The sequence below is a fragment of the Hyperolius riggenbachi genome, chromosome 11, assembly GCF_040937935.1.
Source record: "Hyperolius riggenbachi isolate aHypRig1 chromosome 11, aHypRig1.pri, whole genome shotgun sequence".
Classification (NCBI taxonomy): Eukaryota; Metazoa; Chordata; class Amphibia; order Anura; family Hyperoliidae; genus Hyperolius; species Hyperolius riggenbachi.
Genome location: NC_090656.1, coordinates 38,588,552 through 38,615,587, shown reverse-complemented (window position 1 = coordinate 38,615,587; position 27,036 = coordinate 38,588,552). Strand labels below are relative to the sequence as shown.

The following is a 27,036-nucleotide window of genomic DNA, read 5'->3' as shown; positions in this document are numbered from 1 at the left end:
GTTGAATTATATCTGCTGCTGCTGACTGGCAAAGCATTGTGGGACTTCTGTGGGTTTTTGTTTAATTTAAAGCCAGAAGCATTTGTATTGTCATTCCACCGACAGCAGTGCCATGGCAGCTGACCTCCAAGCAACATTAATTGGGCGTTAATGTCAATCTACGCACACATTTGTTATTATTGTCACCCATCGGGGATTCCCAAACGATCCCTTGAGTGACAAATTGGAGACCGATGCTGTATAGACACCTCTCTAGCCTTTCGACCAGTGATGCGTTCTGTTGCTATGGAGGGGACAGAGGAAAGACAATGGGCACATGACGGAGTGGCTACCCATGCTCAGGGGTAACGAAAATAACATTGCAATCGGGCATGCTCTGCCTTTAACGTTCCAACATGTTGGTTCCCTAAGCGATGCCGGCCATATGCTGCACATCCTTTAGAAAGGCAAACCATCGAGTCGTCGTGGGCCATTGCGACTTTTATCTCCTACCTTGACAGTTTTGTCTGTTCAGAGAGCACTTAGGAGATGACCACTTCCTGTTTACACAGTCTGCCTGAAAAGCTCTCATGTACATGGGCATAAAGGAGAGAGAATGATTCCTCTGTCAGTTGAAGCCACGCCTCCCTCTGACACCTATCACAGCTTCACACTGACTGGGAGTGGCAACGGGCTTAATGGAACCATGACTGTCCTTCAACAGCCGTGTGAGCCGATTTTACACGCACAAAAATGGCCATGTTCCCCTAGTCGTGAATTCTTGCCTCTTAGGACTGGGACCCACTAGGAATCACTGAAGTCACGCAAGCTATGTGCGCAGCGATTCCAGGGCCGATTGCATTTTCCTGTGGTTTGAAGCACTGTACAGTAAACTAGTGCATCGCTTCCAGAGGCGCTTGGCATAGACCTGCACGGTTAGTGCTGTATAGTCTGATCTGACTGCCTGATGAAGCAGGGTCACGCCTGCGAAACGCATTGCAAAAATTGTGTAGTGTATAAATACATTTCCTGTTAAATGTTAATACGTTTGTACTGTCGTGTCCTTTGGAGTGAGTGAAAGTCCACCACTACCACTTCCATTTTTTAAACATTTATATTTTATAATTTTGGGGCCTCTGTTCACTTGCAGATAGCGCTTCCAATTAGTGTTTCTTTTTTCTTTTAAAATAAGCTTTATTATACTTATTAGGTGTTGCGATGGCTTCTATCCGTAACCCTGCCCTGCCTCTAGGACCAATGGGAGAAGCGCCTGTGACCTCTGCTAGGGGCCGACGCTATGGGCGAAAGCCAGATATCAGGAGACTCTGTAAGTATTTCCCCCCCTCCCTTTCCTTCCTTTATTTCCTCCTTCCTCTTACAAACTAAGACTCGCCAATGGCTAAAGCTTCTCAACTAGCGATGTAGCAGCCTTAAATGCCGCGCACCAAAGTTGAACAGTGCCGACGTCATAGTTTGGAAAGCACAAGTGAAATCTTTATTGTATAGCCTTTACAAAAAGTTTAAAAACTTCTCTATTATTTGCCTTCTCCCCACACACACCCCCCCCCCCCCCCCCCCTGACTCCCCTCGTAACACCAGACACGTGTGCCGAGGGCCGTAAGGGCTTGAAAGAGAAAGGACAGGGATCTGTGAGATAAAAGAGCAGAAAAAGAAAGAACCCAGCCGCGATGCCGTGCTTTCCCCCATTCCAGCGAAACTGATTAAAACATTCATACATAACAAACATACATACAGTAGGTCAAAGACACTAACCAGAGATTGTTACTTCCTATCCTCAGAAAATCATTAACAATCGAAATTGCTGGTCTCATTCAGACAGACCCAGACATATCTCATCTACTTCCGTGATGCCCTCTCATCCCTCCTACCCCACCTTCCACCAACCCGCGTCCTTTTCTTTTTTCTTTTCCCTCCCCTTTCTCTTCCATCCTTCCCCTAGACTCGCTAAGTATAAATAACTTTAAAAAGCAAAACGCTCAACCCAAAATTTTGCATGTCTTGTGATTAACCCCCATCATTTAAATTGGTAAGGTATTTTTGGGGGATATTGGCGGTAATTGTCACTGATCCAACACTACTAAAATTGCTTTAGTGGGTCCCAGTCCTTAGGCTTGGTTCCATTTATGCCTGACTCGTACTGCTTGGAAGTTGAAGAAGCCCTTCTTATCAATGACTTGCATATGTAAACACTCGTGGATTTATATCCTGATGGGTACATATGGCCATAGTTATTTAGGTTGGAAGAAAAAATCCCCATCAAGTTAACCCTTTTAGTCTCAATACTCCTTAAAAGGGAATGCAGCTCAAAATGTCATCACTGCTCTAAAAGGTTAAACACAACATAAGGAAAACCATTTACGTTATGGAAACAAATTGTCCAACAAACAACAATAACAAAAGATGACATTGGTTTATAGCTGTCTGGTCCATATAGTGAGTAAACAGAGCAAAAGTATCCTAGTGATCTCTCGGTGGTCTAATCGATTTATATTGTTAATACAATTTTTACATTAAAAAAAACTTACATAAAAATATAAAACATGATATTCATCAATGGTGGTACTACCAATGTTATTTACACTATTTCTTGCCATAAATGCTCAATACAATATGTTGGCTGTATCACTCAACCACACAGGGAGAGGGTGTCAGAACACTATTGAGAGACTTTCAAAGACAATTTGGGGGGCTCAAAGGTTTCACATAGAAGTGTGCTAGGCCCATAACCCTGAGGTTGATGGATCGAAACCATATTCTGCTAAGTGTACTTTGTTTTTTACACCTTGCTTTACCACATGGGCCAATCGGCGGCCATAGCCCCTTAAGAGAAAGTGTCATTAGGGCCTTGCTGTGACATAGATTGTAGTGTAACTATTTCAACTAAGGAAACGGTTGCATGGCCACCTAGCTTTTCATCCTTCCCACCCTTGCCCTGGAATCTTCCAGACTTCAAATTCAGCAGGTAGTGTTGGTGGTATAGTGGTGAGCATACCTGCCTTCCAAGCAGTTGACCTGGGTTCGATTCCTGGCCATTGTATGTGAGCTTGCTTTTGACATCCTACAAATAGGAGGAGGAGGTTTTATTTTAATCGGTTTCGGATCCGGATATCTGCAATATCCGCGGATATCCGTGTTATGCGGCCAAATATCCGCAGATAGCTATCCGGATTTTTTTTTTTTACAATACGGAATCCGAATCGGATAGCATAAAAAAGTTCGGATAGCCGGGTTTCCCGGAATTCGGATGCGCATCCCTGGTTACTGCCCATCCCATAGTGTGTGCGCTACACTTACTGCCCATCCCATAGTGTGTGCGCTACACTTACTGCCCGTCCCATAGTGTGTGCGCTACACTTATTGCCCGTCCCATAGTGTGTGCACTACACTTACTGCCCGTCCAATAGTGTGTGCGCTACACTTACTGCCTGTCCCATAGTGTGTGCGCTACACTTACTGCCTGTCCAATAGTGTGTGCGCTACACTTACTGCCCATCCCATAGTGTGTGCGCTACACTTACTGCCCGTCCCATAGTGTGTGCGCTACACTTACTGCCCGTCCCATAGTGTGTGCGCTACACTTACTGCCCGTCCCATAGTGTGTGCGCTACACTTACTGCCCGTCCCATAGTGTGTGCGCTACACTTACTGCCCGTCCCATAGTGTGTGCACTACACTTACTGCCTATCCCATAGTGTGTGCGCTACACTTACTGCCTATCCCATAGTGTGTGCGCTACACTTACTGCCCATCCCATAGTGTGTGCGCTACACTTACTGCCCATCCCATAGTGTGTGCGCTACACTTACTGCCCATCCCATAGTGTTTGCGCTACACTTACTGCACATCCCATAGTGTGTGCGCTACACTTACTGCCCATCCCATAGTGTGTGCGCTACACTTACTGCCCGTCCCATAGTGTGTGCGCTACACTTACTGCCCATCCCATAGTGTGTGCGCTACACTTACTGCCCGTCCCATAGTGTGTGCGCTACACTTACTGCCCGTCCCATAGTGTGTGCGCTACACTTATTGCCTATCCCATAGTGTGTGCGCTACACTTACTGCCCATCCCATAGTGTGTGCGCTACACTTACTGCCCATCCCATAGTGTGTGCGCTACACTTACTGCCCGTCCCATAGTGTGTGCGCTACACTTACTGCCCATCCCATAGTGTGTGCGCTACACTTACTGCCCATCCCATAGTGTGTGCGCTACACTTACTGCCCATCCCATAGTGTGTGCGCTACACTTACTGCCCATCCCATAGTGTTTGCGCTACACTTACTGCACATCCCATAGTGTGTGCGCTACACTTACTGCCCATCCCATAGTGTGTGCGCTACACTTACTGCCCGTCCCATAGTGTGTGCGCTACACTTACTGCCCATCCCATAGTGTGTGCGCTACACTTACTGCCCGTCCCATAGTGTGTGCGCTACACTTACTGCCCGTCCCATAGTGTGTGCGCTACACTTATTGCCCATCCCATAGTGTGTGCGCTACACTTACTGCCCGTCCCGTAGTGTGTGCGCTACACTTACTGCCCATCCCATAGTGTTTGCGCTACACTTACTGCCCATCCCATAGTGTGTGCGCTACACTTACTGCCCATCCCATAGTGTGTGCGCTACACTTACTGCCCATCCCATAGTGTGTGCGCTACACTTACTGCCCATCCCATAGTGTTTGCGCTACACTTACTGCACATCCCATAGTGTGTGCGCTACACTTACTGCCCATCCCATAGTGTGTGCGCTACACTTACTGCCCGTCCCATAGTGTGTGCGCTACACTTACTGCCCATCCCATAGTGTGTGCGCTACACTTACTGCCCGTCCCATAGTGTGTGCGCTACACTTACTGCCCGTCCCATAGTGTGTGCGCTACACTTATTGCCCATCCCATAGTGTGTGCGCTACACTTACTGCCCGTCCCGTAGTGTGTGCGCTACACTTACTGCCCATCCCATAGTGTTTGCGCTACACTTACTGCCCATCCCATAGTGTGTGCGCTACACTTACTGCCCATCCCATAGTGTGTGCGCTACACTTACTGCCCATCCCATAGTGTGTGCCCTACACTTACTGCTCATCCTGTAGTTTGTTCTTCCTTCCCATCCTGTAATTCATGCTCTGGGCTGCCTGTAGATTGTTGCTTATGCTTGCTCCCCATGCAGCCTATTCACCACTAAGGTACATTGTTATAGTAAATCAGTCCTGTTTGCTAGACTGAGCAATAAGGACACAAGGCTGTTCACCATAAATCTGCTTTTCTTTGTGAACTCACATCAGAGCGAACCGTGAGGATTACAAGTCAGTGAATGTGAAAAGCCAATGAACAGGAAAGAATCTTGCTTTATTTGCACCTGCGGTGTTAAACACAGCATTGATTGTTAGCGGCCGACATAATAAAGAGGCTGACTACCGTGCGTACCTGGCAGGTAGATGTGCTTGCTGTTTGTTATGTGGTGACAGCGATCAGAAGATCGTTTGTTATAGCAGAAAAGAGAAACCTGTTTTTACAGTGCAAAAACCGGGACTGTTATTTGCAGTTGACCAGCTTTTTCCATGTTGATAAATGCAAATGTTTGATGTCACATGTGGTATAACGTCGTATATGGCTTTCCCGCTGTGCTCTAATGGCAAAATGTCAGAATTAATCAGGTAACTATAGTGGACAGATGCTTTGAAGAAAAGAGTGCAGCAATGACTATTTAAACTCCAAGCAACACTGATATACTGTCAGGTAATTAAACCTATGTTTTGTTTGTAAAGTGGGTATGAAACTGTAGCTGGGAGATGGAAAACCACTGGACACCAGGGAACTATATAGTGGAGGTTGAGGGACCACTAGACAACAGAGAACTGTATAGGGAAGGTAGGGTACCTCAAGACACCAGGGAACTGGTTTTAGGAGGGAGGAGGAGCCACTAGACACCCAGGAACTGTATAGTGGAGGTAGAGGGGCCGCTAGCCAACAGAGAACTGTATTGAGGCGGGACCACTTGACACAAGGGAACTGTACAGGTGTCGCATGTAAAATTTGTGTGCGGCTAAAGGTGTGGAAGGGGCAGGTCTTGGTGTCCCTTTTTCGAGGCTCCAAAAGTTGTGTGATATGTAGAAACAGTAAATCATGAATCGTGTTCTCAGCAGAGGAAAATCCACCAACTATACTTGCCTTAAGTCACACCCCTAAAGACTTTTTTGACAAATTAGAGATGGTTGGACTATTAGGCTGGGAATGACAAGCTTTCTAAAGCTGAAGCATAGTGTTTGATAATTTGTACAAATACCTCTTTAGTGTTCTCTCCTGAATTTTTTTCACTGCCGGGTGGCATTGAGGAGTAGCCGGGTGGGGCGAGATAAGAGAATGCAGGGCCGGTGCTTATGTGCGCAACTCTGCTTACAGAATAGGAGGTGGTGGGCCGATGACAGCCAGGTGCTCACCAAAACTAGTCGGGTGGAGCACCCAGCTAAAAGAGCCTGGGGAGAACACTGCTCTTGTACGGATTAGGTGGGTGCTCAGCTGGATTAGAACAATTCAGTCTGCATTAGTACACAAAATCTAGAAATCCAGACAGTGATAGATTTTAACCTATATCACTATATAAGAAGCTCGTGTTTTGGGGCAACCATGGCCCCTTCATCAAGTGGTCAGACTAGCAGTTGTAATAGTGCTGGCTTAAGAGTGCTATTTCTGAAGAATAAGGACATTATTTCTGCAGCACATACAGCATTTCTGGAACAACATCTGTAATACGCGCCCAGGAACAGCATTATGCGACACTTTGAGGAGTTTTGCTTTTAATCAGTGTGGCGGTTGCTTCCAAGGTGATGAGACGGTACACGAGTCAGAGAGGCGCGCGTGTTGTCTGGGCTGTGAGGAGGACACCTCTGATCCAGGAGCGCTCCTTAGGTCGGGCAGCCTTTACACAGCATCTTCTTCTGCTTTTCCTTTCATGCAGGATTATGTTTGATTTTTTTTCATCATAAATTGGATTTATTTATATTTTTTGTATCGTAGCCAGGCTTTGAGTTACATAATATAAAAGGACTTCTTTACACTTCACAAGCTCAGGGCATGGAGAGCTCCTTACAAGCAAAAGTTCTCTCAAAGCCAAATACTTGTTTAGGCTGCCTGGAACCTTCCAGCCACTGCAGGACTAGTAATCCCAGCATTCGGCATGAGCTCCACGGGACTCCCTTAGCCAATGCAACCACATTGTGTCCTATCACGTTCCACATCGCTCCAATACTTCATTCTTTCGGGTTTGAAGGCCGAAACATTGGAGAGATTGGAGACATTCTCACTAGGCTGTTTCCCGTAGCGGTTTGTTCGTGTCTTCTGTCACCTTCTTTCTGGTCACCTTCTGCATTGCCCTGCCACACAGGTCTTCTGCCATCGCCAGGGACAAAGGACGTGTGGGAGCCTGTATTAAAAAAGACCACTAGGAATGCTCCCACCTCAGGGAGGATTCCTATTGGTCCACCATTTAGGTTTCTCAGATAAGGATACAAAGAATAAAATACTTCATTTTCCATAAGTAGAATATTTGCCAAAGTTGATATTTAATCTACTTAAACCTGGATGTGGCCATGATGCTCTTGTTTTTGAGCTACTCTAAGGATTTATAACAACCGTAAACAAAGGTGTCATTTTTCCAACGCTGATTCACTGTCTATTATCATATAGCCCTCATAGAAGAGCCAGTGTTGAGTAGGGTTGGCCAATGAGAGGCAAATGATTCGGAAATGATGGGATGTATAGAGCTAGCCAATAAGACGATAAGTTTGGTTTTTGTGCAATTGCAATGGTAATTGATGGAATCTTGAAGTTGAGAAAATCAAGTAACTTTCCTTCTTTCAGACAAAAAGAAATGAATCGTTTGCCCATCTTCGACATTTCCTGAGCACACATTTCTTCTCACCTCAAAGACTGACCCATTGGGTCGCATCTATTTAGCTGAACTTTGGATTGCCATCAGGGAGGGATTTACCATAAGGCACTGTAGGCACTTGCCTACAGGCACCTGATGATGGAAAGGTGGCTTACTCTCCTCCCCTATTACCTCCCTTCCTTCTTCCCTATGCAGAGTGTAAATGAGAGGTTAGTCAAACTGCTCCCTGCATTGCATTGACCAGATCTCCCTTTAGTTGGGGGCACCTCTAGCTACCTAATACTTGTGGGAACCTCAAGCTACTTCATACTGAGGATAGCTCTGGCTACCTTATGCTAAGGGACATATAACGCGCAAAGAAAGTAAGGGAGGAGTGACAGCCAGGACACCTGTGGTGCAGTTCGGAGGGGCTTAGTAGGTTATTGGAGGGCGAAGACTAGGGTGCAAGGACATCTGTGCCTATAGGTCCCTGTGATGTAAATCCGGGCCTGATTGCCATTGTATATCTATAACAACCACGCAAAGCAGTGAATGGAGAACAGTCACTCACTGCAACATTGCCACACTATTGGCCAGAGTTTCGACACACATGGTGCTGTTTCTGCAGATGTTGCTCTGCAGGGTTTTTGGGGAGTGATATGCTTGAACTTCACTGAAAAAATGGGCATCTATGATGCAAAACTGTTATGGAAAATTTCAAACTGATGCAACATGAATTTCCCACTCACAGCACATCTGTACAGGACTCAAAACTGTTGACTTACTTCCAGCCCCCTGTAGTGTGTCAGGTCCCTCGGGGTCCTTTGGGTCTCCTCCATTCTCCCGCTGGCAAAACCATAATATCTGTGACTGGAACACCTGCGCATGGCGTGGTCCAATCCGCATGACCTTCTCCCTTCTGTCGCCAGCAGTGTTTTGTGCATGCGCGGTTAATTCTTTTGAAAGCTGCCTGCGCAGAACACTCCCGGCAATGGGAGCGTGATTGAGAAGGTCGTGCACAGGACTTTCTTGAAAACTTCTTTTCTCACACCTATGGGCTTTAGTGCAATCCATAAACGTGTGTTTTGTCATGCATGCCCATACATTTTTATGTGAATACTCATCTGTGTGAAAATGTGTTTCTCATGCCCATATATTAACACATATACTTACAGTGCTATGTGTGAAAATGTGACACTTTTGCGAAAATGCCCATATTCTCTCATCATTACGGCTGTAGCACACAAACCGTGAAACTACTGCACTTTCTCGAGTAAGGTGAAAATGCTTTTGTGGATTCCATGAATATAATTTTGCGTAAGTTGCTAAAATTACATGAAACCAAAATTACCAATATAATCATAATGATGATCAGAAGCAGAACTGCGAAAATTGCACGTAAAATCTCCAAAGTAAAATTCTCCATTACGATGGATGCTATTTATGGGGCTTGCGTGTGGAAAGTGAACTGACAGGCCCACCGCCGTCTCCAGGTTATTAACACGTCTGTGGCCAGATACAGATCTCCTTCCGATTCCGCCGCTGACATGGATCTCGATTTCTGACTGACAAGTGATAATGTAGTTAATTTAGCACGCTGGCGGTTCTCATCTGCAGTAATTACATTAGACGTGATCTCCGGTCAGAGTGAGAAATTCATTTCCTACTACAAGTGATATCCGAGATAGCGTGCTCCCGTTATCTGCTGACTGTGCCTGTTAATTATTCACGGTGCCTAATTGCACCCTTATTAACACCACGCTGTGAAAGTAATAAAGTCTATCTTTTAACTGATAAAAACTTGTGTTTATGATCTTGAGTCTGGGGCCTGAAATCTTCTGTTTTAGTCCATGTTACATAATTGTTAGTAAAAGCCCTAATGGCGGTATTACAGTTTTATAGAGGTGCATGACTATATCACGTAAAGTAGAACTATACCCAAATGTAAAAACAAGGAACACCAAGAGCCCCAATAGTGTAATATTTACTGGTAAAAGGTTACTAGATAGAGTAAATATTAATACTCACAAACCAGGGTTACCGTTAGGCAACCACTGTAAAAGCAGGTGGGGAGATTTTCCTGACCCCACTCAGGAATAAGAAGTCTCTCTCTAGCTGAGAAAAAGGGGGTTCAACCCTCCACTTAGGGTGGACTCAATATTATGCAGGAGAACAGAGGGGCCAAGAGGATAAAAGGAAGCTAAATTAGCTTGAAAACCAAATTCTTTGTAAATAGAGGAGGTAGTGGTGGACTTACCTCCTCCAAGTAGACACACAACGACTGTAGAAGAGACAGTCAATATATTTTATTTATGAACTTCAAATAGGCAACGCGTTTCGCAGGTTTGATCCCGCTTCATCAGGCAATAACAATGGAGCAACAGCATATGTGGTCAGTAGAAGAGCCAGGCACCTGTGTATGGATATCTTAAAGCTAAAAAAAACCCTTATAGGATACCCGAGGTGAAAATAAACTAATGAATTAAAGAATTCTATCTATCTTCCGTCTCCTAAAAATGACTTAAGATATTCCACAGTTTTATTTTATATTTAAATCTACTTTTTACGTTTTTACAGTTTTATTGTTTTTGCTCAATGACCCATTCATTGAAGTATGCCAGAGCTAAAATCTATGAACTATAGACCCCGTTTATCCCTTTCCTGCTCTCAGAAGCCATTTTCTGTTAGGAAAGTGTTTTGTAGTTGTAATTTAAAGGGTCACACTGTAGTCCTGGAAATGCCACTTGCATACCTGATGTTTAACTCTTTCAGGCAGAGAAAGAAAAAAAAAACACAGCCTAGTTATTTGTGTGCTAGGCACTGTACATACATGTCTATCTCATCATGTCACATGTAACCTCGTGTATCCTTTAAGCTTATCTCCTTAACAGGTGTATATATAAAGTCACTGAAAAGACCTTCGTTACTGCAGTACTAGAATACATGTCATGCGCTACATTCAGCAGCTTGGCCAGTGACACCTCTCTGGTCGGCCTTTCTTGCTGGGCCGGTAATAGAGGAGATATATTAAGTAAAGGTGCGTGGAGACTAACTGTGCGCCGTACATGCTGCTGCTAAATTAATCTCTCTCACTCGACGAAATCTCTGTAGTATTTTAACATTTCACTCTGAAGAAAGACCTTTAGACTGAGAGGAGACATTTATCTGGACGCTAGGGTGCCGTCACTGCTAATTCTCCACCGCTGGGCTCAGCGCTAGATCTTAATTTTTCAAAGGTTAAAGACTCGATCAAATATCGAATGAAGCTTTTTAATAATGAAAAAGTCTGAACTCTGCAGCTAATTGCGTGTTTCACTTGAAAATAATGGATTTAGAGCCGCTACGGTGGGGAGACCATGAGAACACCGCTGTGAAAAATGATCTGGATTTATGAGCGGTGTATCTCTGCTATAATGTCACCATCTTCCAGGAGATCTTACCGATATTTAGGAGAAGGATGAATAAGATTTGTTTAAACTAAAGCTGTAGATGTTATTATGATGTGAATTGATTCCCTCTGCAAGTGTGTAACGAACAGAGGAAAGGAACACAAAGACACGGGAGCCAATCTGGTGTAGCATGGTAGTAATATGATGATAATTGAAACCTAAACACGAGTTTGTACGCACAAAATTAGGTAGCTGAAAGAAACAAACACTCAATGTACGTGAGGAGAAGAGCCGCTCCCTCTCGGACTTTGATTCAGAAGAAACGGTTGGTGCTCCAAAGAAACCAAACTAAATTGACTGCTCAAATAATAAGTGTCCCTTACAAGAGGGATCAGCTGTGGAAACACAGATAAGGTGGTGCCCATAAAACTAATATAAAAGCACGCACTGTAAATTCAAAGCAGAACAACTTTATTTAGCACTGGACAAGGTGTTTCGCTGCTACAAGCAGCTTCTTCAGTAGTAGTGGAAGATCGATACATCCTGTTTATTTTCAGTACTATTGACCTGAGAAAGCTGCTTGTAGTGGCGAAACATGTTGTTCAGTGTTAAAGAAAGTTGTTCTTCTTTGAATTTCCAGTGAGCCCTCATTTAAGGAAGGGCCCATGTACAACCTTTTCTACTTTTATATTAACTTTATGGGTGCCTCCTTATTTGTGATCCCACTGCAAGTAGTGTGCAAACATTTCTGTAGACTGCAAAGAAAGCCTCCTAGTCCAATGAAAAGATAAGTTGTATTAACCCCATTGCTGTTCCAGACACCATGCTACTTACAGGATTATTTTAAAACCTTTACGCCAATCTTAAAGTGTACACTAGGTGAACCTCTGGTCAAAGATTTCAGCAAAGCTTGGTGTACAGAGGCGCCAGAGTAGAATAAAAACGTTTAAAAACCGTCTAAAAGAGGGGGATGTTCAGGTGGACTTACCTCCCTCAAAAATATAAAACTCAATTGAGTCACAATATATCAATACAATTTTTTTTTATTTAACTCCTCTTAGTGCAACGCGTTTCGCAGGTGTGGTCCCGCTTCATCAGGCAAACAGGAGTATAACTCACTGGGTCTAAATGCAGAAGTGAGCGCCTCTTATTTATTTATTTTTTTTCAATCTTCGGGTTGGCTTTAAAGAGGAACTCCAGTGAAAATAATGTAGTAAAAAAAAGTTCTTCATTTTTTACCATAATTATGTATAAATGATTTAGTCAGTGTTTGCTCATTGTAAAATCTTTCCTCTCCCCGATTTACATTCTGACATTTATTACATGGTGACATTTTTACTGTGGGCAGGTTATGTAGCTGCTCCTAGCTGTTTTGGCTGTTAGAGACAGCTGTAAACAGCTAATTCCTGTCTGTGAACATTGTTACATTGTGGCAGTTTGCCCAGAGTACCGCGGTACTCAGAGCTTCTTGTGGGAGGGGTTTTAGCACAAAATCAGTCATACAGCGCCCCCTGATGATCTGTTTGTGAAAATCATTATATTTCTCATGTAAAAGGGGGTATCAGCTACTGATTGGGATAAAGTTCAATTCTAGGTTGGAGTTTCTCTTTAAGGGCAACACACACTGTGCCTTTGCTCTTTATAGCTTTTAAAGTTGGCCAGTTACTGGAATAATCATAATACCAAGTTTTCTATGCAAAGTGAATTTACTGTTTTTTTTCATACAAAATTCTCCAACTGTCAGATTGTGTTTTGCAGCAGTTCTCCTAGCTGAGCAGAGCTTTTGAGTGTGTTTAGTGGTACAGAGGCTTATTTACCAGGCTCACATCTGCTGTTAGTTTCTGAATACAGGACTCAGTGAAGCTCTGTTGTGTCCCTGAAGTGAGATTAAAATCAGACTTGCGCCTGACCTGTGGTCTTTAGTTACTCTCCTAACAAGTCTCTAACCTCTGCATGAATACAGATGCTGATGTGCGCTGCATCAGGGGGAGAAGACCTGTCTGCATTTCATATCAGAATGTTCCACTAATTGCTTCTGCAGTCTGCCCCTCCCCTTCTGTCTACAGGGCAGACATTGCCAATGTGCACCTATGTTACATTTTTCTGGCTCTGTCTACAAATAGGCTTTGTGTTGTTAAATTGGTTTCATTGAATAATTATTTTGCAGGTTTTGGAAATGTATGTACAGAAAACTTGACCTAAATGATTCTTTAATAATATGCTGCAGGTTAAAGAGGAACTTCAGCGTAAACAAACATACTGTCATTAAGTTACATAAGTTGTGTTATTTAACCTCCTTGCCGGTTATCCCGAGCTCAGCTCGGGGTAACCTGCGCAGGAGGATATCTCAGGCCCCGCTGGGCCGATTTGCATAATTTTTTTTTTGTTACAAGCAGCTAGCACTTTGCTAGCTGCTTGTAACTTCCGATCACCACCGCTCGCCGCCGATCCGCCGCAATCCGCCGCGCCGAGTCGCCCCCCCCCGCCTCAGAGCCCTGCGCTGCCTGGCCAATCAGTGCCAGGCAGCGTTGAGGGGCGGATCGGGATTCCCTATGACGTCCCGACGTCCATGACGTCATCCCGCCCCGTCGCCATGGCGACCGGGGAAGCCCTGCAGGAAATCCCGTTCTCAACGGGATTCCCTGCATACTCTGATCGCCGAAGGCGATCGGAGTGGGTGGGGGGATGCCGCCGCTTAGCGGCTATCATGTAGCGAGCCCTTGGCTCGCTACATGATTTAAAAAAAAAATTTAAAAAATGTGCGGCGCTGCCTCCTTGCCGGATTTTTTAGACCGGCAAGGAGGTTAAAATAGATAGGTGATATAATCTCTTACCCACCCTTTTTTAAAAGAACAGGCAAATGTTTGTTATTTCATGAGGGCAGCCATCTTTTTGGTTGAAAGGAGGTGACAGAAAGCATGAAACACAGTTCCAACTGTCCCGTGTCCTGATTACCCCTCCCAGTTGCTAGGCAACTTAAAGAAACACCCAGCCTTTTCAGTGCTGCTGAGTAGATTTTTAGTCTGGAGGTTCACTTTTAAGTTTGAAATCCAGGAATTCGATAGAATGCATACATCATTTCTGGCGAAGTGAAAAATGCATTCTTTTATTTCAAAGATGACATACTTTGCCTAGGCAACCTATAGACTGTCTAATGGTGACCTGACCACTAAGGATACAATATTTTTTTGTTCAGTCTTATGAAATCTATGTTGTAGAACAGCATACTGAGTGAATATATTGGATGGATATTTCAGGCAGTCCCTTATATCACATAGAAATGGTAAGATTGGTCCAAAAATGTGAGCTCATTAGTGGGCACCTTAAAGAGAACCTGTGGTGGTTCTTGAAGGGGCAGATTGGACACAGAGGCATGTTCTCTGCCTAATGACATGCCTCTGTGTCCCCACACCGCCGCTCTCTGCCCTCCCACCGCCGCGCTATAGCCCCTCGAGATCTTGGAGGTAAACACAGAGGAGAGGAATTCCCTGTTCAAAATGCCCGCCAGGGCGTTCCTACAAGTTCTCCAGAGCTGCCATTGGGCAACTCTCTCCCTGGCCATGCCCCCTGCTGCACCCCTACCTCCCTGCACACTGGATAAAAGAATACATCTCTCAGATACCCAAAATGACTCCGACTCCTTAGTGTTATACTTACCAGGCTGTGTATTTAGTACAAAAATACTGACTCTGACTCCCGACTCCTCAGTTTATGAAACCTCCAGCTCCGACTCCAGGTACCCAAAATTGCTCCGACTCCTCGACTCCCACTCAGATTCCACAGTCCTGGAACACACAATTCAATTTTCTGTACGATCGAGGGGTAATCAGATGGGAAGTTGTATCGCTCCCGATAACTAGATCGATCTTCCCGTGATAACTTTTTGGAAAATCGTGCCCATTTTCGATCTGAACCAGATCGCACATGTCAGAAATAATTGTCCGATTCTTGTCATTCGGACGGGAAATTGTATCGCGTGTACTAAGCATTTAAAGTAAGCCTGAGACATACAAAAAAAAAAATGTTTTACATACCTGGGGCGGCCTGGCAACTTCGCAAGTCATACTGCCCATGCATTGCCTGACTGCGCGCCCTGACGCCGGGACAGTCCTGTGCCTGCGACAAACTACTGCGCAGGATGCTCCTGTTTGTGGGAGCGTGACGGGAAGCACACGTGGGTGAACTGAGCCTGCGCTGAATGGGGTGGACGACGACCGCGAGGGACGGATCAGCATGAAGGGGGCTGGAGGAAGCCCCAGGTGTGGAAGCCCTCAGGTACTCTTTATAGACTCATAACTGCAATTCTTTCCAAAGGCGTCCATTACAAATCAATTTCAGTGAACGATCAACTTTCTGACCAATCACATTGCATGGTATTGATGGTGGCAATTGACATCAAGCAATTTATTTATTGATCGTATGATTGATCTGTTTTGTGGATCGATTCTATTTAAAATTGTTGGACTGGTTAGGTTTTTATCTTATTTATGGACCCGATCAATGATTTCTGATCGATTCCTTCCAATCACTATTATTACTGGATCGGAGGGTGGATCATTTGCTGAAATTGTATGGTTAATGAGCAGCTAGTGTTGTATTTGTGTTCCTCTGTGCCACTGTTGATTGTGATGAATTTTTTGTATTGCTTCTTCTTCACAATATTTTATAAAAAGAAGAAAGCTCTATTGGAACTTATTGGGTGGGAAAAAAAGGCAATGCTGAAGCTATTTCTGAGTCACTGGTGCTCCATTCCAGCAGAGGCAGAGATGATTGGACTGAGAGGTTTCGGAGCCTGGTTACAGACATGAGTCAGCCAGTCCCTGAATAGCCTCCACACTGCCAGGTTAAGTTGTCCTCGTTCCTGCAGTACGCGACATCGAGCTTCTATTCCCAGCTTCGGCTGAATAAGAATGCTTTTGTTTTGCTGCTACGCTTGAAAACATCTGCAAATACCGACATTAAAAGACATTCATCCGAGTTGAAAATAAACTGATAAAAATAATTGTATCTATGCTCCTTCTTCTAAAAATGATTTTTTTAGATATCCCACAGTTTTATATTTAAATCTAGGTGTTAGGTTTTTACTGTTTCAGTGTCTCTGCTCAATGACACTTTCATTGAAGTATGCTAGAGCCCAAATCTATGAATTATTGACCCTTTTTTATCTCTTTCTTTACTCTCAAAAGCCCTTTACTAACAGGAAAGTGTTTTATGGCTGTAATTACTTATCAGTGCTACTATAACTATTATGCTATAGTCTGACCCAATCCACCCCGGTCCTGAAACTGTCACTTGCATACCTGATGTTTAACTCTTTCAGGCAGAGAAAGAAAGAAAAAAGGAACACAGCCTAGTTATTTGTGTGCTAGGCACTGTACATACCCATGTCTATCTCATTATGGCACGTCACCTCGGTTGTCCTTTATAATGAACTCCGGCAACAATGTATTTTAAGGACTCATGCGGTATATCATATCATTCAGTGTTTGCTGTATTATTGCAGTGCAGGAAAATGACAGCATTGTTTATTCTACTGACAAGTAAAGTGCAAGTCCAGGCTGCATAAAATGCACATAAAATTTGTACATTAAGTGAATAATCAAAACCTATTTCCCTAATTCCACAATATTATTATTTCCCTGAATAGTGTAATTCGTTTTCCCCTTTTCTCTGTTTTGTTTCCTCCCTTCTATCACCTCTTGAATGGCTGTTAGTTACTGAGAGCTCCAGGCTGGAGACACTGAACATCTCACTTGTGTTACCGCATGTGATAATCTCTGTGAGTTCACATTTACTGACCGCTCCAGGCTGGAGACACTGAACATCTCACTTGTGTGACCGCATGTGATAATCTCTGTGACCTCACATTTACTGACCGCTCCAGGCTGGAGACACCGGACATCTCACTTGTGTTACCGCATGTGATAATCTCTGTGAATTCACATTTACTGACAGTTCCAGGCTGGAGACACTGAACATCTCACTTGTGTTACCGCATGTGATAATCTCTGTGAATTCACATTTACTGACCTGTCCAGGCAGAGCCCGATTAAGGCCAAATGGGGCCCTAATGGGGGTACCCAATTTGGGCCCCCCTCCATTAACTGCCCTTTAAAAATTGTAATAAAAAAAACAAACCTTTTTCTGGCAGTGGCAGAGATAGCGGGTAAAATGGCCGGCTGGCAGTGGTCGTGTGCGGCATATGTTCTGGTCGTTTCAGGTAGTGCTCTGCAGTTAGGAGGGGAGTGGCGGTGACAGGCGGCATGCGTGGTGGTGTGTATGGAACCGCGGCCCGACCACCTGCTTACAGTGAGGTTCCAGCTGATCCAGCTCCTGTGCGGTGGACATGCTCCAGGCTCCAACTGATTCCGGCTGACGTAGGTTACAGCCAAGGAGGAGCGGAGATGCTTGGCGGCATGTATGGAGCCGCTACCCGACCACGTGGCCCAGCCAGGTCCCAGCTGAACTGGCTTCTGCTGATCTGTGCGGCGATCTGGCCTCAGCTGATCCGCCTCATGAATCAGCGCAGATCCAGCTAAACAAAAGGTTGCCTGGTGCAGTGGGCAGCAGCCCGACTCCGTTACAGCCAGGTCTACGCTGATCTGGGTCCTGTGGTGGTGTACTGGGCTCAGAGGCTTTGCGTGTCCTAGGTCTTTCCATCCCTGGATCCACATGACAGCGCGTCTCTAGTCATGTGATGTCCCGAGTACTGTCACATGACATTGCTGTAACCATGCAGAGGACGCCGGGGGTACTGCGGAAGAGAGCTGTCATCACAGGAATGCCGGAAGCCGGTGAGTCTTTTTTTTTTTTTTTAACTATATTATACCCGCACTGCCCGACCGCACGGAGAGGGACTAGGGAGGGAGAGAAGGGGACTCCGGGTACCTTGCCAGGGGCCCTTAGACTGACACTTGGGCCCCAAGCAAATGCTTTAGGTGCCTGGTCGGTAATCCGGCCCTGGCTCCAGGCTGGAGACACCAAACATCTCACTTGTGTTATCGCATGTGATAATCTGTGTGAATTCACATTTACTGACAGCTCCAGGCTGGAGACACCGGACATCTCACTTGTGTTACCGTATGTCACAATCTTTGTGAATTAATTAAAACTGTGTGCACTACTTGGAAATGAGTGCCGCGATTGCCAAAACAACTGTGATCTGCTTTTTGAAGCGGATCGCAGCCAGTGGAAAAGGGTACTGTGGTAAGGGTGCTGTACTTTGTTTATATGTAGAGACAAATCTGAAGACTGGACACCATCAGCGTAGATAGAACAATAGTAATTAAAACCAGAACTTCCATTCCCAAAGGGATAATTAGTTACACAAGACTGATTTGTACATTTCACACATGATTTGTGCTGGGAGCCTCATCCATTGTTTAGTATTTTAATTGAAGTTTCCCTGCGATCTACCCAGAGTAAGCGCTCCATGGACCCCATATACTGACATGTTACAGTAGTCACATTACTCAGTAATCTGTAGCAGTCCAGTGGGGGGGGAACTGAGATAATTTCCTGTCTGGACTACTTTTACTCTGCGTCTCCTAAATAACAGACTGGCATCTCTTCAGTCCCTACTGAACTCTGCTGCTCTTCTCATCGAACTCTCCTCCTGATCCTCTGATGCTGCTCCTCTCTGCTAATCCCTACTGAACTCTGCTGCCTATCTCATCCACCTCCCCTCCCGCTCCTCTGATGCTACTCCTCTCTGCCAATCTGACCTCTACAAGCCATCTCATTCACCTCACCCCCCACTTCTATGATGCTGCTCCTCTCTGCCAATCCCTACTAAGCTCTGCTGATCGTCTCATCCACCTCTCCTCTCTGATGGTGCTCTCTGACAATCCCTACTGACCTCTGCTGCCCATCTCATCCATCTCCCTTCTTGCTCCTCTAAGGCTAGGTTTCCACATGTGCGAAAATGGGCTGATTCCACGCCCACAAAATCAAATATGATTCGGTAGCCTATAGAAGTTAACACAGAGCATCCAAATTTGTGGGCGGGGAATCTGACAGCATGCAGCATAATCTCGCCTAACTTGTCCAAGTCCCATAGCCGCACACAGCGTGGCTCGAGTGATTCGGCTGCGGGACTCTTAACAGCTGTGTCGGCATCGTGTCTCGCTGGCCGAGCACAGTGGAAACGTTCCCTCATGACCTCTGCTGGCCATCTCATCCACCTCCCCTCCCGCTCCTCTAATGTTGCTCCTCTCTGCCAATCCCTACTGACCTCTACTGGCCATTTCATCCACCTCCCCTCCCACTCCTCTAATACTGCTCCTCTCTGCCAATCCCTACTGACCTCTACTGGCCATTTCATCCACCTCCCCTCCCACTCCTCTGATGCTGCTCCTCTCTGTCAATCCCTACTGACGATCTCCAGATACCATCCCACCCGGAACCTTTGCTCCTTCCAGGAGACCCTCTTGTTCTCTAAATTAGTCACCTCCTCTCACTCCCCCATCCAGGACTTCTCATGAATGTCACCTATCTTATGGTGCTCTCTTCTAGAGATGGTCCATGAGATGCAAGTAAGTCCTGGCAAGTGTTTGTACAGCCTCAGCCCTGCAATGTTGCCCGAGGGATTGAGTACCGACTGAGGTCTGTACAAGGCTTAATGATCATGTCTAACAATGAAAGTCTAGTGTCTGTATACAACTTAAGGGTCCATGGCATGTAGTTTTCCCTTTTAGTGTAGTTTTTCTATTACAAATGACTTGGTTCACAGTGGGACGTTGCGTTGTGATGCGACGTTAAAGTTGTAACGCAAAAATTACAACACAACTAAGAAGCCGCAACGCACATGAACATTGCATAAAGGAGGAGAGGAAAGGCTCATTAGGACGCAGAGCCTTCCCTTTCCTTGGGCAAGTATCTGGTTTCTTACTTTTTTTTTTATTTAGATTCCCATTAGCTTTAACTCTTCCTGTACTGGAAACAATATGATACTCATATCTGTACTACTGTTTTATTTCGTAGCTGTACTATACATACAGCTGTTTACCTCCAGCTAGAAGCCAAAATCCTACAAAACAACAGTTATGACCCATTCCAGTCTGGCTTCAGGAAACACCACAGCACTGAAACTGCCCTCATCCAAATATGCAACCACCTGCTCATGGCAAGAGACAGAGGAGAGTGCTCGATCCTCATACTGCTAGACCTTTCTGCAGCCTTTGATACAGTTGACCATGACATCTTGGTAAACAGGCTACAGGAATACTGCATTAATGATGGCATAGTTCTTCAGTGGTTCCAATCCTTCTTGAGTGGCAGAACCCACAAAGTGTCTAGGGGGCCCTTCCTCTCCACCCCTGTATCACTTAAGTATGGGGTGCCCCAGGGCTCAATCCTCTCTCCCCTGCTTTTCACAATTTACATGTTACCGCTTGGAAAACTAATCCAAAAACATGGCCTTACATACCACTGCTATGCAGACGACACCCAACTATATGTTTCCTTCAAGCCTGGTGTGACAGACCCAACTCTAACTATAAACGCCTGCTTACGTGAACTACAGCAATGGATGAATGACAACTGGCTGAAACTAAATGTAGACAAAACTGAAGTCCTTCTAATTGGAGGGCAGAGCATGATAACAAAACAACTTAACTTGCAGTCTTCACCACTGGGAATAGGAGGCATGGATCTACGCAGCTCTGATCATCTGCGTAGCCTGGGAGTTCTAATTGATGGAGAGTTAAACTTCAGAACTCAAATCTCTGCTGTGGTGAAATCATCCTATTTTCACCTGATAAACATTGCAAAAATCAAGCACCTCATCCCCCCAGAAAATCTGCCAACCTTAGTCCATGTCTTCATCACATCCCGACTGGGCTACTGTAATGCTCTCTACACTGGCCTTCCAAAAAAGGTCTTGCACCGCCTACAGCTGATACAGAATACTGCTGCCAGACTGCTAACCAACCAACCCCGTCACTGCCACATAACGCCAGTCCTGCACTCCCTTCACTGGCTACCTATAGAATGGAGGGTCCTATTCAAGATCTGCCTACTGACATTTAAATCCCTGAATAATCTAGGCCCTGGATACTTGAAAGATATGTTGCAGCTACGTAGCAATCCCAGCATTCTCAGATCCACAGGTTCTAATAATCTAGTCATACCCAGAGTCCACTTGGAATATTTTGGTCCCAGAGCCTTCTGTCATGCTGCCCATACGTTTTGGAACTCCTTCCCTCAACAGATCAGGACAGCTCCATCCCTGGCCGTGTTTAAATCCAGACTGAAACCCCACCTGTTCAGTTTGGCATTTGCAGAAATATAACTTTTGTTGTGTGAATACGTCATCCTACTACCAATTACTGAATCTAAGAGGGCCTAAGCGCTTTGAGTCCTATGAGAGAAAAGCGCTATAGAAACGTCATTGTATTGTATTATTATTGTATTATATTACAAGTTTATTTTCACTTCAGATTTCCTTTAACAATGGGTAAAAGATGGCCGAGTAGGAAATAAGCACATCGCTTCTCTAAACCCAGCAGTGTGAGTGGGGCTTATTACAAGGCTTTGCCCCCCCCCCTCCCCCCATGCCTGTGAATGCAACTCTTCAGCAACACGATACTCACCTCTCCATCTTGTCATCTCTTGCTTTGAGGGGCTGCTGATTCCTTGAGGCAGGCTGGGAATTGTAACTGGGGAGACGAGATAAGTGACGCCAGGCTTAGATAAGGAATATCTTGACATTTAAATCCAATTACCTTTTTTTCTTTGCTGATGAGAATGCATTAAGCGGAGGAAGGCTTTGTGTCATAATACATATGCACCATATTTCTTGCTAAGTGTTTTGTTGCGTTCTGCTTCCTTCTGTTCTGTGAATGAGAAAATAAAAATTAAGAGAAGACAGGTGTCAGGAATTGGATTCCACACACCAAAGAGAACATTTTTATCATCCTATGTTTTTCTTCTTTTTTTAGAACAGAAGTAAAGCTACAGAACTGCTGCTTATCAATCTTTCCTGTTGGGTTTTCAGTTTAAGCCTACGTGGGTCTTTTTTTCTGGAGTTAGTCAGATGATTTTAGTAATGCTAAACCCAAGGTATAGGTTAGACCCACTTTCCCATCTGCATCTTTTTGTAGAGATTGGAGCAAAACATCACAAGGGGTGTGTATGAGCATTCAAGCACACGAGTGGTCCAGGCCCCCTCCCTCCTCTCATATGGCTTCCCTGGTGGTCTAGTAACCCCCACCCTCTCCACAATGGTTTCTCAGGTAGACCAGTGCTTACCTGTGTCCCCTGTAGGACCCCCCCCCCCCCCCTTACCGGGTGCCTCCTTCTCCTGGGCCAGCATATCAGTGGGGAGATTGAGAACACAGTGGAGGAAGGCCCAACTTCATCCCTCTCCATGGGCCCCCCTACTGTGTCTCCTAGGGTGCACTGGTGCTGCTTCAGTGAGTCTCACCTGCTCCCTGTGTCTTTGCACGTCCATCATCCTCAACACTAGCCAGCTGCTCTCTGCTTGCTCAATCTCTGTGTGTAATCATGTGACCTGTAGGAGAACAGGAAGTAGAGAGTGGCCGGCTGGTGCTGAGGATGATGGACGGAGACACAGGGAGAAGGCGAGACTCATTCAAACCACACCACTGTGTCTACTCTGCATATATAGGGGACACAGGAGGGGGGGCAGTGGAGAGGGATGATAGTAGTAGGATCTCCCTCCACACATCCCCAGACTCCACAGTGCTAATTGGCTGGCCAAGGAAGGAGAAGGAGGCAGCGTGGGAGATGAGGGTGTGCCATGGGACCATACCTCCAACCTGGACCAGTCCCGTGTAAAATTGGGACAGTCGGGAGGCATGCAAGTTGAATACATCTACTGTAGGTTATAGGAGTACCAGAGCTAAATGAAAAGATTTATACATACTGGGGCTCTCTCCAGCCCCATACACTCCGATCGCTCCCACGCCGCCGTCCTCAGTCTTCTGCAGTGCCGGTACCGGGTCCCCGCACTTCCGTCAGTCGGAGTCAGTCTGACGTAAGAGAAGTGCGCCCTCTACCTATCTCTCCAGCAGCTGCTGGAGAGATACGTAGAGGGCGCACTTCAGCAGCTGCTGGAGAGATACGCAGAGAGCGCACTTCTACGCGTAGACTGGAGCCGACTGACGGTACCGGCGCTGCAGAAGACTGAGGATGGTGGCGTGGGAGCGATCGGAGTGTATGGGGCTGGAGGAAGCCCCAGGTATGTATAAATCTTTACATTTATACGAGCTCTGAGTCCCTTTTAAGGACTAAACTTGGAAGAGAAAATCTAATGGCATTCAGTTACACAATGACTTGCATAGTGATGATATAGAATTTTGCACTAATGTAAAGTTTACCCTTTAAGACTATGCCTATAACATAGTATTGCGGCTTCCATCTACGGCCCTTTAAGCCTTCCCCTCACTGCTTATACCCAAGTGCTGTCGTTGCTTCCTGGCAGGGCAGGCATTGACCATGCAATGTATTAGGCCCAGGAGCTGTAATGTGCAGTAATGGGATCTGGGTCTTATGTTAAGGGTTCTGCTTCTAGTAATGAGGTAAGGTGCCAATCATCAGAAGCAGCCATCCTCTCGTAGCCTTCCTCCCGGCTCTGCGATATCAGGCCGCCTCTCGTTTATCTGTCGCCCGCATGTGAAGCAGGATTAATTAAAACTCATCCAAGTGTCACAGGCAGGGCTCATTTCTCACCGTGCCAGGGAATAATTGACTCCAAATGAATTGTAGTGGAGGGTAAGTGATTGTGCGCTGGATGTTATTATTATGATGTAAATATTAGCGCTGGGATGACAGAGGGGATCGCTTCGGCTCTGGCTGCCGTTTGGCGACACACACGATTGCTCTGAGTATCAGCGAAGGCTTCCAGCCGCTGCAGCAGGCTATTTCCTGATCGGGAATATGCATTCGCTAAATTTATTGGGCTCTTGAGAATTCTCTTGATCTCCAATTATTAGCAGCAGTCAGTCACCAAAGAGCTCTGGTAAAATATACAGAGTATCAGTGTATACTGTAAAGCCTGGCACACACTTTCCGTTAGGATTGGCCAATCGTTGATCACTTTTACCACCTCCATGTAGTATGAGGGTTCATCTACACAATCAGGGACGGATTTAAGCCAAGGCCACATAGGCCATGGCTTAGGGCACCACAGGATCAAGGGCGGGTGGGCAGCAGGCTAAACTTGGGGGGGGGGTAAGGGTCACCTGACATCTTATACTAGAGGGAAGGAGTCATCAGGCTACCTATACTGGAGGGAGGGGGGGGGGTGTCATCAGGCTATCTAAACCTGAAGAGGAGGAAGGAAGGGTTATCTAGCTACCTATACTGGAGGTGTGTGGGGGGGAGGGGGTCAACTGGCTGCCTATACTAGAGGGAAGGATTAATGGGCTACTTGTACTGAAGAGGGGAGGGGTCATCTGGCTACCTATATTGAAATGGGGCAGCTGCTGACAGTGGCCTTGGGTGGTAAAGATTACAAATCCGGCCCTGTGTACAATCTGCTTTGCTATTGATTATCTGTTGACCCTCATACTACGTCAAGGATGTCAAACCGGTTCTTCGAGGGCCAAGGTCCTCACACATTTTTGGCACAGTTCAAATTAATTGATGGGTCTGAATCAGAAAAGGTGGGGCACTGGGGACAGCCGTGTGACATGGCTGTCCCCCTGGGTGGCAAGGAAGCGATCCGCTGTCATAGGCCGAAGCCTGTGACAGCCAATCGCGCTGATTGGCTGGCAGGGGGAGGGATAAAAAAAAATTAAAAATAGGGAAATTTATTATAAAAATAAAGCAATAAATCTTTATAAAAAAAAATAAACCTTGTGGGAGAGATCATAGCCCACCAACAGAAATCTCTGTTGGTGGGCAGAAAAGGGCTCAGGGGGAATCACTTGTGTGCTGAGTTGTACGGCCCTGCTGCGAGTCCTTAAAGCTGCAGTGGCCTTAAATGTAAAAAAAAAAAATAGCCTGGTCACTAGGGGAGTTTAAGACCGTGCTCCTCGAGTGGTTAAAGGTTTGTACCAGGCTTTACAGGTGGCTAAGGGTGCATACATACACACATCCAATTTTGATTGGTCAATGACTGGCCAATTTTACTACCTCCATGTAACATGAGAGCCAACAGATTTTGAATACTATAAACAGTAGTAAAATTTTCCAATCAAAATTAGATGTATCTACCAGGCTTAAATGCTTCTACCCACTTTCAATTATGATTAGCCAATCACTGACCAATTTTCCCACCTCCGTGTAGTTTCGCAGGTGTATCCCGCTTCATCAGGCAATAAAAAGGAGCGTACAACTCATGCAAATCTGATAAAAAAAATGCTTAGCGCCTCTGTGATTAGATTATGTAGAGTAGATTGTGTAGGTAAGCTCTCATACTACATGGAGGTGGTAAAATTGGCCTATCATTGGGTATGTGTACGCAGCCTTAACCCCGGTACACACATCCAATTTTGATTGGCCAATCGATGACCAATTTAATCACTATGAGAGTTTACCTACAAAATCTGCTCGTAGCATTTAGAATCTGTAGACTCCCATACTACATGGACGTTGTAAAATTGGCCAATGTTTGGACTTTCAAAATAGGTGTGTACCAAGCTTAATGCCTGGTACACACTTTCAATTATGATTGGCCAATCACTGACCAATTTTGCCACCTCCATGTAGTATGAAAACCAACAGATATTGAATACTATGAGCAGACTGTGTAAGCAAACCTTCATAGTACATGGAGGAGTTAAAGGACACCCGAGGCGAAAATAAACTAATTAAACAGTTGTATTTATCTTCCTTCTCCTAAAAATAACTTTATAAGATATTCCACAGTTTTATTTTATGTTTAAATGTACTTTTTAAGTTTTAACTGTTTTGTTTTTGTTCAATGACACATTCATTGAAGTATGCCAGAGCTAAAATCTATAAACTATTGATGCTTTTTTATCTCTTTCCTGCTCTCAGGAGACATTTTCTGCTAGTAAAGTGTTTTAAGGTTGGAATTTCTTCTCAGTGAGGGTCACACTGTAGTCCACATGTGTCGAACTCGAGGCCTGGAGGGCCAGATCCATGCCAGTGTTTAGGATGGACTGAGAAAGAAAGGAATGTGTTCTACCTGATGGACCACGCCTTTCCTGATTCAGACCCATCAATTCATTTAAGCTGTACCAAAAATGTGTGAGTATCTCGGCCCTCGTAGGACCGGTTTGACATCCCTGCAGTGTAGTCACTTCCTGTCTGAGTCAGGATTGAGTCGGTCACTTACATACCTGATATTTATTTCTTCCAGGCAGAGAAAGAAAAAAGGAATGCAGCATAGTTATTTGTGTGCTAGGCACTGTACATACACAGGTCTATCTTATTATGTCACTTGTCACCTTGATCAGTGGTTGGCCAATCATAAGTGTGTACCAGGCTTAAGATTGATGTATGACTGGAGTAAACAGAAAAGGGTTTGCTATCTTTAAACAAGTTCATAAAGAAGGGTAAAATCGGGCAAAGTACTGGATGAGTAATCGGGGGAGGTCCGTTAACAATGCATAATTCTTTTTTTGGCCCCTTTGTGTTGTGGAGTGTTGCCACGTTTGCATTTATTCATACTTATTTTTATATTATTAATTTTTGCGCTTTTAACACGTTACCGTAACTGGTAGTTCTTTTTTTTCTAATGCTTGACATTGTTCTAGCTGTAATAATGGCCTCACGGTTGCATGCTTCACTCCGCTCCTCCTGCCTAAGCAGAGCTGCCCCCCACATGCTGCGGCAGC

At 45.2% G+C, this 27,036-nt stretch overlaps 1 protein-coding gene across 10 annotated transcripts in view; it reads left to right on the top strand.

Moving 5' to 3' along the window:
- Positions 1–27,036, top strand: part of CHST8 (carbohydrate sulfotransferase 8) — a 584,914-nt gene that overhangs the window by 357,779 nt on the left and 200,099 nt on the right. For 2 of the 10 annotated variants that reach the window (XM_068260872.1, XM_068260870.1), the window contains exon 1: positions 1,208–1,306. The exons of the other annotated variants lie outside the window; for them this stretch is intronic. In XM_068260872.1, coding sequence (XP_068116973.1) covers positions 1,237–1,306 — 70 coding nt within the window. In that variant the 5' untranslated portion in view covers positions 1,208–1,236. Of the gene's footprint in view, positions 1–1,207; positions 1,307–27,036 lie in introns of those variants that run through there. 10 annotated transcript variants of the gene reach the window in all.